This window comes from Condylostylus longicornis, unplaced genomic scaffold, assembly GCF_029603195.1.
Source record: "Condylostylus longicornis isolate FDR11 unplaced genomic scaffold, ASM2960319v2 ptg000040l, whole genome shotgun sequence".
Lineage (NCBI taxonomy): Eukaryota > Metazoa > Arthropoda > Insecta > Diptera > Dolichopodidae > Condylostylus > Condylostylus longicornis.
The window spans coordinates 8,095,538-8,111,105 of NW_026578009.1; the positions used below are offsets into that span (position 1 = coordinate 8,095,538).

At 23.0% G+C, this 15,568-nt stretch overlaps 1 protein-coding gene across 4 annotated transcripts in view; it reads left to right on the forward strand.

The window, feature by feature from the left end:
- The window catches only part of LOC129609601 (zinc finger protein squeeze-like), a 52,975-nt gene extending 37,727 nt beyond the window's left edge, over positions 1-15,248 (forward strand). For all 4 annotated transcript variants that reach the window (XM_055521619.1, XM_055521620.1, XM_055521621.1 and 1 more), the window contains one exon: positions 14,958-15,248. In XM_055521619.1, coding sequence (XP_055377594.1) covers positions 14,958-14,993 — 36 coding nt within the window. In that variant the 3' untranslated portion in view covers positions 14,994-15,248. The remainder of the gene's footprint in view (positions 1-14,957) is intronic.
- The last annotated feature ends 320 nt before the right edge of the window (positions 15,249-15,568 follow it).

Consider the following 15,568-nt stretch of genomic DNA (forward strand, 5'->3'; position numbering starts at 1 on the left):
GTCCTATTTATTGGCCTAATTTAAATCGAAATTTGCACGAACCCTTCTCTTGCAAAAAAAAATTACAAAATTTGGAAAAGAGAATGGCATATTGTTATTGAATTTATTATAATTTTTGGTCTACGATCACCTTTTTTTTTTACAGAAATCAACAAAAATCTTTTCGTAAGGAACTACAATTAAACTCAAAAATTTGTAAAATATTATTAAACTTGTTTGTACATTTGCATTTTAAATAATCAAAAAATTTTAGGAGTTTCTTGGATCCATTGATTCTAAGATATTTTTTTTGTATAATAAAATTATAACATTAATAATTAGTGTATTGTTTTCAAATATAGTAATTTAATTTTTAATATTTAAAAAATTATAATTGAGAAAATTTTAATAAAAAAACAATAAGTAATAAATTTTCGATTTTATATTAAAAAATAATTTCCTATATTTGATAAGTGTGTATGTACGGTACCCTCTATGCTTACCACTTTTATAACTTTCTCTTTTAGATTATGCTACCACAAATTATGTGCTTTCAAATAAGTAAATATTATTATTGTTGTTTTTTTTATATTCAGACACCAGAGTAAAAAAAACAACAAATACATAATACTTACATACTTTTCCTTATAGCTTATCATAAGTTCCAAACAGATTAACCGATACAACACCGACATTTTTTATGAACAATACCAACAACAAGCAACAACAACAAATCAAAATAATACAGAAAACAGGACTGATTATTTAAATTAACAGACAGGTGCAAATTTTCATTGAAAATATTTTAACTATATTGTAAATTTATATTGCAACATGGTACAAATGTATACAAAAAAAAAACATCAAAAAAAAAAAAAAAATATGTTGTTGTTGTTTTACATTTCATTGCTATTATAAGCATTTTAAATGGGAATTCAGTTTCAAAAAGAGTCTTTGAAAAGAAGGAAATGTATGGTACTTAAAATAAATACCACATATGTATGTACGAATATATACACGCCGTACCTGTAACTAAACACACAAATTATTTACAAATATACACAATTGAATGTATGAGTATGTACGTATGTATGTACATAACGCGAGATAAAATCCATTTAAGGATATTATAAAAAAAAAAATGAAAATACGATGATTTCAGCAGAGTGCAGACTTCGGAGAGTGTTTTAAATGTGAAATATGCTTTTTGGTGTTTGACCGAAATTTAATGTTATTTTCTATACGTTTTTATGTATGTAAAATATCCAAATATTTTACAATATTCTTGTTATGTTGTGCATTTATTGTTTCTATTTTAAATTTGTAGTTTAAACCTGTTGAATTATTAGAAATTGTTAAAATTAGTTTGTACGTTTACTTTTTCGGGATTCATTTTTTACATTATTTTCATAATATGTACATGCATATATATATATTTGAATAGATAATAATAATATAGAGGAATTTAAGTATTTATTTTCAAAGATTTATCATTACATTTTAAAAATTTTTAATTTTTTTTTTGAAGTTGTTAAAACAATTTAAACAATGATTTTCACCCATATATTTATGAGCACTATATATACTTACTATTAAAATTATAAAATCATCGGATCGCGTATATATTTTTTTAGCTAGCATTAAGAAGTGAAAGTTAATTTTTTTTTAATTTAAAATTAAAATTTATTTTACAAGATTATTTGCAATAAATTACTCGTATCACAAGTACACCGCCAAATTTACAAGAGATTATTCTTAATAGTTATTTTTTAAAATTTTATTATTTAAAAATGAGAATGAAATTAAGTGTTTATTTAAAAATATATTTCAATTTTATCTAATATTTGGCAGGGGCTTTCTCATTATTCTGTGATTAAATAGTTTTAGTACAGATTATTAAGACAATTTCCATGCAATAGAAAATACGTGATATAATGCAAATTTTTAATAAGTTTTATAAAAATATTGCCAACAAAATAATTTAAAACTTTTGACTCTAATAATGACTTAATGACTGATTCTTTCTGACAAATCATAGCTATTCAGAAATTATGATTTTTATTATTATGGAATTTTACAGTACTGTTACAATCTTGTAAAATTTCGGCTGATTAATATCGGCTGAGTTGATTGTAAAATTTCGGCTCAATAATTTTGACTGTAATTTTAAAATTTGCATTTTACATAAAAATTGTTAAGCTTATCAGTCTAAATCCTGTCACAATTTCGAACTTTGGCTAACTAGAAATCCTTGAAAAACCGATTCTGCGATTTTAAATCTAATTCTGTAATTCTGAAATTTGAAATAATTTTGAAAATTGCCTTGTTTTCGTATTATAAATTTATAATAATAATTTTTGAGTTTAAAATATTTTAGATTAAATATTAGTTTCATTAAGTGTCGCCATTGTTATTTGAAAAGAAATTCTAATTTTTTAAGATTTTCCATTTTATTAGTTTTTCCATCATTTTAACCATGCTCATGACACTTTTACCTCATTGATATGCATCTTGAAATACTCCAACAACAGGTTATTGTATGAATTTTACCGAATTATAGTAAACTATTTAATTGGACGGAAATTTATTAATAATTACTAATCATTCACACTTACATGTATCATAAATTGTATGGATTGTCAAAAACTTGTTATATTTTTGGAAAAAATTAGTATTGTGTGTGATTATATTGCGTATTATAATTATTCCCGTTTTTTAATCCTCTCTTTCTCTTTCCGTATTGTATTTTGTCAAAATACGACATTTACACTAATAATTATTGCAATGATTTATTGAATTGTATGCAATAACACAACATCTTTAATAAATTTTAATTAATTGCAATTAAAGAAATGAATCAAAAATGAAATTTAATAAGAACAAATTTCCAAGGGTTTATCAATTTAAGGGCTTCAATAAATTTTTCATAATGATATTTAACACTACATAATTGTAACATTTATGCAATTATATATGAATTAAAATATAGAATGTGTTCATGTTAACGCTCAAATTTTGTTAAATAAATTGCAACAATATAATATGCACTTTATTATGTACATATTATGGGTCATACATTATAGATGTCGTTATAAAATGTTTTATGTTTATTCATTGCACTGTACACATATTGGTATTGTTTTTCATTACTAACATATTTTGCCAATAGGGGTAATTGACTGTAATTTGGATTGTTTTCGACTTTATGAACACTAAAAAAAGAATAAAACAAAAAAAAAGAATTATAATTTTTCTTTTTCCTTATAAATTCGTGTAAAAATTATATATATGTAATTCACATTCTTATGTATGTACCATACATAAATATATTCACATGTACATAATATGTACATACAATTCATATATAATATATACATTATGTATGTATGTGCTATTTTCGTTGTTTCGTTCACGAGTAAGAATTTTACAATATTTCATATTGTATGCATGCATGCATCGGCAATTCAACAAGCTCACAAAAATAAAATACTTTTAAAATTAATGTAAGAAGCACTTGAGAACAATAATAATTGCGCTAGCATACATGACTACAATGTTTATAAACATTTGTTGTTTCATTTTTTTTTTTTTTGCATAATTTTTATAATATATTGTTTGTTATTATTGTTATTTTATTTTTATATACTTTTGCATCACCATTGTATTTTTCTCAATTCTTTAATTTTTATCACTTAAAAATTGTGTGTTTTTGTGTCGGTTAACTTGTGTGTTGCTATTTATTTTATATTTTCATTTTTATTATTTTATTTGCTTTAAGTTATTTTGTAATTTATTTCAAATTAATTTGGAACAAAATTGAAATAAATGCTGAAAAGAAGGTAATTGATTTCAATTATTTGTGTGAATTTATGTATACACGTTTGTATGTATACATGTAGATAATTTATACATGTAAACTGCATACAATTACGTTAGCCGTGTTATTGTAAACGTAAAAAAAAATAGAAATCAACAAATTAAATGTGATTATTGGAATTTAACAACTTAAATAAAAAAAGAAAAGAATAATAAAAATTCAAATGAAATTCTTGACGTTTACACAATCACAGTAGCTAAGTATACATCCATAAATGGATGTGTAAATTTTTGTCACATACGGTACAAAAAGCTGTCAGAACATAAAATAAAATGTATGTTTTATAATGTTATAAAAAATCTTCGTAAGTTTGTAATGATACAATGTTGACTTATTCATTCTATGTGATTTGCTTTTAGAAAAAATTTTGTACAAGACAATTTTTGTACTGTTTACCCTACATAGGGGGAACATAATAGTTAATTTTAAAAATCAATATTTTCAAATTTTTTCACAAAAATTTTAACACTCGTTGCTGAATGAAACACTAATTTTGTTAGCAACTACTCAATGAATTTTAATTATTAATGTTCAAATCCTAAAACTAATTCAAATCGTATTATAAAAACATTGGAATCATCTACTGGAATAAATTGAAACCACAATTTCACTGAATTTGATGTATGTATGCATATGTAATTAAAAGTAGAATTGGAAATGTTTATACTCTTAGAGAGAACGTGATAATTATGTTTGTGTTGTGCATTTGTATAATGTAATTTGAGAGGATGACGTGCTAAATCAAATATTAAAACAATTTTCATATTAGAATTTTGACAACTGGCGACCGAATTTTCAGTTATTGTAATTTTTGAACAGAGATTATAATTTTAGTAAGATAAAATTACATTTTTACATTAATATTGTAAGTAAAATTTTAAATTCCCTATATCCTATTTTTATTGGACATCTATTTGATTATAAACAACAGGCGACTATTTATTTGTCAATACAATTAATAAATATACAAACAATCGCCAAATAATTAAATTAAATCTTTCTTAAAGAATAAATCGTAAAGGACCAAAAATAAACCGAATAATGCAACAATTTCAAATATTATTCTTTCATTTGTATACATGTGTGTATATTTATAATATTAAATTTAATTCATTTCAAAATAATAATAATAATATTCTGTTCTGGTATTGTTAAAATGTTATACTTTTGCTGATTATTGTATCCCATATGTTACAATGTGTGCATAACATATTTTGGAATGCATTTCAACAGGTTGTCTATAATGAGAAAACCGCAACCAGAACCAGAAAAGAGAAAAACAATAAAAAAAAAAATCATCAAAAAGAAGACAAAAATTTTAACATAAATACAAGAGAAACAAAAGTAACCAAAAGAAATAAAAAATAACAAAAAAAAAAAAGTAAGCAAAGCAAAATAAAAAGAGAAAAAAGAAAAACAAATATAACATAAACGTAACGTGTAACGTTATATTTGGATCGGATCGGAATCGGAAATAATATTGCAAATTAATTTATTATGAAAGACTTCAGCCCAACACCAGTAATTTGACATTTATTGAGTCTTTTTTGTGTTTGTTTTTTTCTGATTATTATTGTTTTTTTTTTTTTGTTTTTCTTTATGTATCTTTTGGCATAATTTCATACTTCATTTAAATTAATAAAGTTTACATATATGTACATATGTATACAAAAATAAAAATAAAAACTGATTCTCTTTAACATGTAATTTTGATGATTATTATTTTCAGGGATTGAATAATGTTAAAAGGATAATGGCAGGATGAAAAGCTATTAAAGCAATAAAATTGAAAAATTCATACATTATTAAATAAAATGAAAACATATACTTTTATACAATAATTGTGTTTACATTTAAAATGCAAAATGTATTTAACCTTATGACTTTAAAAAATTTTATTGAATTATTTTTGATAAAAAAAAATTTAATTTAATTTTTTAAGAGAAAAATTTGTTCATTTTAGTCAGTTTCCAAAGTTAGTATAGAAATAATGCAAATTTATTAGTTAGAAATCAAGGGGTTTTGGATTTTAGGGCTTTAGTTTAGGTACACAAAAATTAATTGCTGTAAAACTAGCGGGACTTCATTAAATTTGAATCAAGAACCTTACAAAAAAAAAAGAAATAATTTTCTAATTTATGCAAACGCCTCAATTGGGGGGTAATTTTGTTTTGGCCTATTTTATTAAGGCCAAAACGAAATATTTAACCTATTTATTTAAGCCCTATTTAGAATGCGTGCTAATGTAATATCGACCGGATTTGATTCTAATTTGAAGTAAAAAGGGGAAATATTTGCTGTTAAAGATATGGCAGTATAGTTGACAAAATTTGTGACATATATGCTGTAAGTTTGACATAATCTATAAGAAAAAAATTAAGACTCTTTTTGCACAACTCGGACATCTTTAAATATCTAAAATTGGTTCGAACACAAAAGACGAGAAAATTCGAATTCGAACAAATTAAGAAGAGAGAAAATATTCAGAATAGAGAAAAAATTAATAAAAATAATTCGATATAAAAAGAATTTTAAATTTTGTACCATTTAAAAACACAAAAATCTTGCAAGTTAATAATTTTCCACATAAATTCTTAGATTAAACAAGATAGGAAAATTCGAAATAAAATGCATGTACGGAACTCTAAATAAAGAATAAATAAATTTTATTTAATAAGATTAAATTTTAATTTTATATTAAAAAAAAATATCTTTTAATTAATTAATTTTTAAGTCGTAATTTTTGAATTAAAACATAAAATATTTTTAAAATTAAAAAAAAAAAAGAAATCATTAAAAGAAATTTATAACTCATATTTTTTTTCCAATAATCTTTGCTGAATTTTTCATCACCTTTCAAATTGACCTATGAGTTTTTGAAGCATTAAATTTCTACAAAAAAAAAGAAGAAGCAAAACATTTGAAATAGAAAGCATAAATTTCAAATCCAGAAAATTATCTGTAGAATTCCTTTTTCCATAAAAATTTATATACAATCATATTTACTTATTTATGTACATGAATATATAACTACTTATTTAAATGTGTACACGTATATATGTAAATAAATACATAATTTTTGAATAATATTTAATAGATAAGAAATGAACTTTCAGACAACCCTACAACAATAATATTGTAGATATCCCGCCCGTCATAATTTTAATGAATTGAAAAATTAAATGAAACGTATTTTGCCAAAAAAAAAAAACATTTTTTTTGAAACAGACGAACAATTTTATTTTAATACATACATACATTCATTCATTCGTTTCATTTACACATAATTATAAAATCTAATTCTATACAGCATAAGCATTTACTTATGTAAGCATTTGTGTGTGCATGTAAATATTTACAGTTATATAACGCCATTAAACATTTAAAAATTTTATAAGTAAACTTTATATTTTATTTTTTGATAATCATACAATTTGTCGCCCAGTAAGACAAAATATTAGACATTATAGGGAATTATTTTTTATTCTCTCTTCATCTTGATTGATTTTTAATTTTAATTTTTAACTCGACCGATTTCTTTCATTAAGGATCACTCACTATTTGCCAAAAAAAAAAAAACCTAAAATAAATTTTGCTTTTAAAATTTTCTATAGTTTTTTCCAGTTAGTATGATTAATTGAAGCTTCACTAAATTGCACAATTTATAACAATTATGGTATATTAAAAAATTAATTTATTTGTCTAATTAAATCTTACAAATTAGGTATACTTGAATTAAGTACTTATCTATATAACAATTTCATATAATAGAAATGGATTTATTCAAAAAACTATTCTATGTTGACTGAAAATTCATTCGCATAAATCTAATTTAAAATTAAGAAAAAATTCTTTAATAATAATAAGTAAATAAAAATATTTGCTATTTAAGTCTACCTGGGTAAAATTATAAATTATTATCTTGAATTTTTGAACAATATTTAGGAGCTTTTTCGAATTTATTTATAAAAAATATTTCTTATCTCAATTTTTTTTTTCTATACAATTATAAAAATATGGTACATTATTTGAATAACTGTAAAAGTATGTATGTTTAAATATGCATACATATACGCACATATTTACATGCACATACATATATAATAAGTATGTATAAATTTTTTAATGTTATTACCGAAATGCATTAGTATGTATGTATTTGCATTATTTAATAGTGTGGAATAATCAAAATTATTAATATATTTTCTTTTATAAACTTATCGGGTGTAGTCGATTTAAAATGTAGTCGATTTACTGCATTTTTTTATGTTAAATATTATTAGCGGTATTTTTCTTAACATACGTTAATTACTATAAACTAAAGTTACACTTATTTCTTAATGGTGTTAATGAAAAAATTTTGAATTATCATTTTTAAAAACGTCACGTAGCTGGCGTATCTACATTACGGACTCGAATATCAAATGGCAAGCATACGTTGTCAAAACTAGAAATTTTATTTTGTCATTTATTTATTAATGGAAACAGATTATTAATTACCCAACAAATGATACTAGTTTGCCATTGCATTTAAGTAAACACCACCAGTTTATTTCTTGTGAAAATAGTTGAGTTTACTAAATACAAACTTAAAATAAATTGTAATACTACTGTTCCATTATTTTCATACATATATAAAAAAATAATAATGGAACACTAGTGTTACAGTTGGAATATGAAATGAAAGGGAAATATTCGTAGTATAGGGCTTTTTTCGTGTTTTAGTTTGAAATAGTGAAACTAAAACCAAAAAAATTATGGCGCCATTTTTTTTTTATTTTATTTTGTTTGGAACGCGCCAAATATTTTTTCTAATTTTTATTTTAATCATTATTGTTATTTTTATTTATTATTATAAATTATTATTATATTTTTTTTTCTGATATAAAGAACCAACCATGAGGTTTTCATAATGATTGGATTGGAACGTACACTTCATATGTGCTGCGATATCTCAAGTATTTATTTTTAGAACAAAAACAAAAAAGTTTTTATGGATGAATTCATGAAATTTTTCTGATTGATAATCGCGCTAGCATAATAATTTTTGATTATTAATTACGTATTTATTTTTTTTTTCTAATTTAGTAAAATAATCTTTTTTAATTGTTTCTCTTGTTCTGTTCTACGCTTAATAATATTGTAAAATACAATATTAAAAGCGGATATTTGATATTCCATATCAAGGGGATTTAATAAATTAAAAGTATAAAATTTTTGTTGTATTTAAAATTTCAACAATAATTAATTGAACGTAATAATGCTAAATTTAAATAAAATTTTATATAAAATGTTAATTGAATAAATGAAATTGAGATTTTTGAGATTAAAAATGAAAATGATTAAAAATTATTACTTATTCTTTTTTTATTTGTTTTTATGTATGTACGCATATGTGTATTAGATTTTAAAGAAATTTTGTTTTCTTTTCAATTTTTGCAGTGGTCATTTTATGAATGTGTTCCAGATTATGGTTAATTATTCAAGATTCGAACCACTTTCATTTCACAATTTAATTTGTTCGTATTATTTTAAAAAATAATTCTATTGCAAAGTCATAAATTTTAAAATTGTCAAAATTTACATACAATAAAAATTGTCAAAATGACTTTCTTTCCTGCCTTAAATAAAATCTTTTAGGTATGGGGAGTAGTTATGGTTACCATGAAATTAAGGTAAAAATTGCAATTAGTTTATCTAATTAATAATAAATTATAAATAATTAAAAAAAAAAGTTTTAAGAAATTTAGCACAAGCAATCGATGCCTATATACTACGAAGTCAATTGATAGTTCAAATTATTGAAGGTTAATTAATGTGAACGCTTGTACAACTATATTGATAAGTACTTCGTTCTATTAAAACAAAATTTCTTGCTGCCTCCTTTCTTTTTCAAATTGTGATCCGTCAAAATTTGCCAAATAACTTCAATTTTCAGTCAGCTTAGTATTTCTTTAGGATGCCAACTTAACTGATATATTTTGCAATACATTCTTGTGAATGAGAGTTTTTTATAAAACAAAATTAGATCTTTATTATTTGCCTTAAAATATTTTTTTAATTAAAAATACCAAAAACTTCCAATTGAAATTTTTTAACTTATTTTAACTCAGTAAAATATTTAATAGCTCTTACTTTGAATTTTACAACTTTTAAAATAATTTTATTGAAAAATTAGAATGAATTAAATTCTTTTTTTAATTAAGAGAGAAAGAATAAAAAGATAATTATTGCACTCCATTTGTTCAAATTTTATTTAAAAAAAGATGACCTCCAAAACTTCATCATTTTTCATTATGATTTTTTTTTCTTTCTTTTTCTTGTTTTAATAACTTATCACTTTACATTTTTGAATTATAATAAATTTTAATTTTTAATTCGTTTTATCGTTTTTTATTTTTACAATTCTAATATGGAAATTTTTAATTTCTTTTTTTCTCCCGCCTGTATGTTGTTATTTCTCATACTTATTTTCTTAAGTGTATTAGTGTTCATGCATGTTGTACAGTCGTTCCACACTTTTGTACACATACGTTTAAAAAAAAGCACATAAATTTTGATATACGCTTAAAGAAAACGTTCTCTTTTTTAATGGTTAATGTATAAAAATTAATTTTATTTTTTATTACTCCAAAAAAAAATCTTATTCGTTTTTTTTGGAATTTTTTTGTTTTTTTTTTTTATCATTACTTACAATCTTAATATATGTTTTTTATGCTGTCAAAATAACAATTTCTTTTTTTAAAAAGTTTATTACATTTAAGAAGAGGCAACATAGTGTGTCATAAATGTATCGCATTTTTTTCGATTAAAAATCTTATGTAATTAACGGATTAAACTTAAAACATTAACTCATAAAATGCATAATATAAGGCGGATAAAGGCCATGGAATATTTTCAGTTATAGATGAAAGTTGTTCATAACAATTAAATTTAAAAAAATCTAGGAGAAATGAAAAAAAAGCTAGAACTTTCCATAAGACTTTACAATCAGAGCATTTTTCCGTATGGAAATTGTGTTATACAAAAAAAAATCCTCTTACGAATATAAATTTTATATATCAAAAGTTTTGAAATATATAAAGCCATCCATTTACTAGAATAAATTAGCATAAAAGATCTTCCCTTCCTTTATTGAAACAATTTGTCTTAATTGTCTAATAAAATGTCTAAGAACACAACCAACAACTAAATTTACTAATTTAATTTAATTTTAATGATTACTAAAGGCACTGGCAAATAAGAAATTTAGTTTTGCAACTGCTTGATTGCTTATCATACACCATAAATGTAAATTCAAACGCACACGCATGCAACTGTATGATTGTCTCCGAAAGCAATCAAACAGTTTTTAAATATTTTATAAACTGATTGCAATTTTTAACGCAATAGATTTCAATTGACAGCATAGTTTAGTTGCTTAGATGTGCTCATAACGATTCTACAATCAAGCAGCAATTTCAAAATCTGAAAATTGCATGTCTACCTGGGCCTTAAATATAATTTTGTTCCTTATAATGAATTTGTATTTATACTTTTTATACATACTGTAGAAATTTAGTAAAAAATTTTAAAGAGATTCTCTAAAAATGCATATTTATCACATACTTTTTTTTAGTGGGTTTGCTTTTTATGTACATTATAAAATCGCAATTCCGTATTCATTAGTGAATTTTTCGCTTTTTTTTTTTGTTTTTTGGGGTTTCTGTGTTTTTTATTTTGCCTCGTATTCGTATACAAATTTATGATTCCTGGTAAACGAAAATTCTCTCTCCCTTAAAGTGTAAATGAGAGAAAAAATATCAAAATTTAAATATGAAAGAAAAGGAATTAAAATTAAAAAGAAAAAAATTCGTGTCACTTTTCTACACACGACGATAATAAAAAGACAAATTAAAGCCATTCAAAAAGGAAAAAATAAAATGATGTGTGCGGTGATGCTCATCATTATGACAGTCTATATCTCATATTATATCCCTATGTTATTATTGCATATACGAAAACACTAAAGTAATATTTTGTGTAGGTTTGTATGGAATCTACCTCGTCTTTAAACAGGATTGCCATCTAAGACAATTGAAGTCGAAAATATAAAGTAAAACATTAAAATAAGAAGAAAAAAATAACTATATTATTGAACTAGGTTCTTGTTATTTACTGGAAATTTTCCTATTTGCAATTTTAACATAGAATGTTCAAAGACTTGCCGAAATAATTTTCGAGATGATTGTATGTACCCTTTTGGTATTTTTGTACACAGCAGCAATAGAAAGTATTTTCGAAGTCGTAAAGTATCTGTATTCTTGCTCAGAAACGAATTCTAGGTCAATCTAGTTATGTTTGGCCCTCTGTCTATTCTATCTGTTATTAAAATACTCTCTTGAAAATCGAGAGAACTGGATACACAAAATTTAGCATTTATTATTAATATTATTAACAATGATTAAAATTGATTACGGTAATGACTTTGAAAAACTTCAGAGGAAATGTCGTTCAAAAATCTCTTGAAAAGTATTAGAATAAGTTCCTTGAAATTCCTTAAAGTTGAAGAACGTTTCCTAAAATTGCTTTTGGAATGGTTTATATTAATAAATGATCGACAATTTAATTATGTTTGAAATGTGTATTTCAAATTTTTTCGAACTTACATAATTATGTTTGTAAAGATCGTTTGCCTTTTTGATTTCAGATAAGGAGAAATTATTATTGGACATGAATGGCAATCTTATATCTGTAATTGAAAATTCAAATTAAGTCCAAGTCAAAATAAATGGGGCAATGAAATTATTTAATATTACTTACGTATCTTATACATATATACAAAATCTATGTAGCTATAAATATCTACAAGAATATGCGATTGTTCTCAGGCAAGATGTGTGATTGCCTGTCAATGTTCTTATGCTTTTGCGTATATGTATATATGGATGTGTAATAAATGAAAATGACGATTTTAGTTGTTCTTTCCTTTTTTGCGGCACTCATTTTACATTCTTTTTTTCTTTTTATCTTTTTTATTCTTATGTGTATTACTTGTTTTTTTTTATGACTTCTAACATGTGTGTACCGTGTATGAATTACTGTGCTCTTGTATGTTTATATGCATGTCATACATGTATTTTTAGATGTTATTTTTTTTATACTTAATTTTTTTTATTTTATTATGTATTTTATTCGCATAATGTTTCACTTACAACAGCAATAAAAACCAAAAAATAAAAACTTTATGCTGAATGAATAAAATTTGCGATTTTTTTGACATTTTTATTTTTTTGAATATTTACCCATGAAGATTGTGAAAGTATGGTAGTACTGTCAACAAATTCAATTCTAAATGCAATAAAATGTCAATAAAGGAGTAAAGTGAAATTGTTATGAATTTTGAAGGTTTTTGATACAAAAACTAGTGATGTATTTTTGCCAAAATTAATTATACATAATATAGATTTTTTAATTATTGGAATTTTAGTTTGAATTTGACATTTTAATTGAACTCAAATTTGGTTTGAAATGATTTTAAACTTGTTTCAGTTTTAGGGTAAATTAGTTAACAATCTTCATAAATGTATTCCAATGATGACAGTTTTTAGCTGCGGAATAGCTTCACACTTTAAATTTTTATTTTTTCAAATTAAAATATTTAAATTGAATACACATTTAATATTTATTTCTATACAATGTTGATACTTTCGTGAATATATATGTATACAAAACTTTTACTGTCCATTCCTTTTTTATTACCATACAAACTGTATTCGAAGAGCGTCTTAAATTTGATATTTCGTTCGTAATATACAGGAAAAAAGGGCTAAATACTGTGTAATTTTGACTATAAACGTCAAATTTCGAAACTGTCCCAAACATTAATGTTATTTTTTATATATATCTTTAAAGGAGTTAAATAAAATTCCATACTCAGAAGACTTCATATCTAAATTTAATACAATTTTGAATTTTGACTATTAAAAAACAAAATCGGCGAAATTTAAATAACAAAACCCTGTACTTTTTTTTCAAACACTTAAGTACAGGCCCGAATTTATCAAAGTTCTAATTTTAATTTTAATTTAACTCCTAAATTTAAAACAATTAAAATTGAAAAATAAACTATGTATACTTTAAAGGTTCATTTTAATTCTTTGAGTTTATAGCGCAGAGAGTGTATAATAGCGGACTTGTGTTCGAAATTAATTTGACAATCACACTATTTTCCGTATAATGCGAAATTTTTTGGAGGAAGGTTCAATGCCAGTTGACGTTCTCACCAGCTTTCTCACTTAAATGGAGGCGCTCTCAAGCCATCTGACTTGTTCGATTCCTTGCTTTGTATAGGTCACCGTTCTGTTCTGTTCTATGGTTTGGAGAAATATTGCAATAAGTTTTTATTGCTGCAGTAATCTGATTAGTGGGTTAACCCCCATATTTATCTAGATATGTAACGTAATAGGATTTCTTACCTCAGAGTTGAATTATTCACTTTTATTTATATCAATACTTTTTTCATTTAAATTTTTTGGTACTTATTTTTGTTTTATTTTCTCTTGAAGTTTTTTACGGTCAAATATGGCAAGAATATAAATGAATTTACAAAGAAAGAGAGGGTATATTGAAATAAATAAGAAAAATTTTTTCAATTTATATTTAATTATTTTAATTTAAATATTTTATTGAATAAAAATTGCAACAAATTATTTTTTGATTGAATTTTTGGTACGTCTTCATTTTACTGGTTTTTAAAATTTGATTGAATTTATTTTTAAAATTTTATAATTAAGTATTAATTTTTAATTTTTCCTATAATATTTTTTAAATGTAAAGACAACATGGTCTCGAATATCAAATATTGTTCATAGATATTGTTTTTTGATGAGAATTGGATGACGTTGACATACAAATTTTGCATCAAATTTTTATTAAACCCTATAAAATGAAATGAACAAAATTTGATAGTGTAAACCCCTACCTTAATAATAACGGCTTAAGTACGATAATAATAATTTTTATATTGACAAAAATTTCTCTCTTTTTCTTAAGAATTTTAAGAAAAAAAAAATAAGAAAAACAAAAATTTAATAATTCTTTTTTTATATTCTCATTTCAGGTGAGTCATTTAATTCATGTACATACAACAATTTAATTTGCTATTCAAAAACGAAAAACAAAATTTAATTTTTTTAATTTAAGAAAGAAATGAGTAAGTTATGAGATCATTTAATAAATTTTCTCTTATTTGTGATTCTTTTTTTTTTTTTATTATTATAAAATATTTTATCTGCATAATTAAATATTCAATATTTTTAAAATTTTATTTTTATTATAGATTATTTAAATTATAGATTTGTTTCTTTTTTCGTTCTTCTTAATATTTTAATAATTTACATTTTTTTTTATATTCTTTTGACGTCATTTAGATATTATCAATTTCTTAATATTTTTGAATATTTTTGAATTAAAATTTGTTATGATGTTTACAAAAAATGGTTTTACATTAACGTTAATATTCGAAGTTGAAATTATATTATTTTCTGCACTGTTTTAACAATCATAGCAATATCGTAGCAAAACACTGAATGCACTCAATATATGTTTCAATTTTCGGTCATTTCATAACTCACAATTCAAGATACCATGTTAATTAAGGCTCTAATAATTTATTTTAGTAAATAAAAATGTTTAAAAATTTTTTTTTGAAAATTTATTTCTTAAAATTTG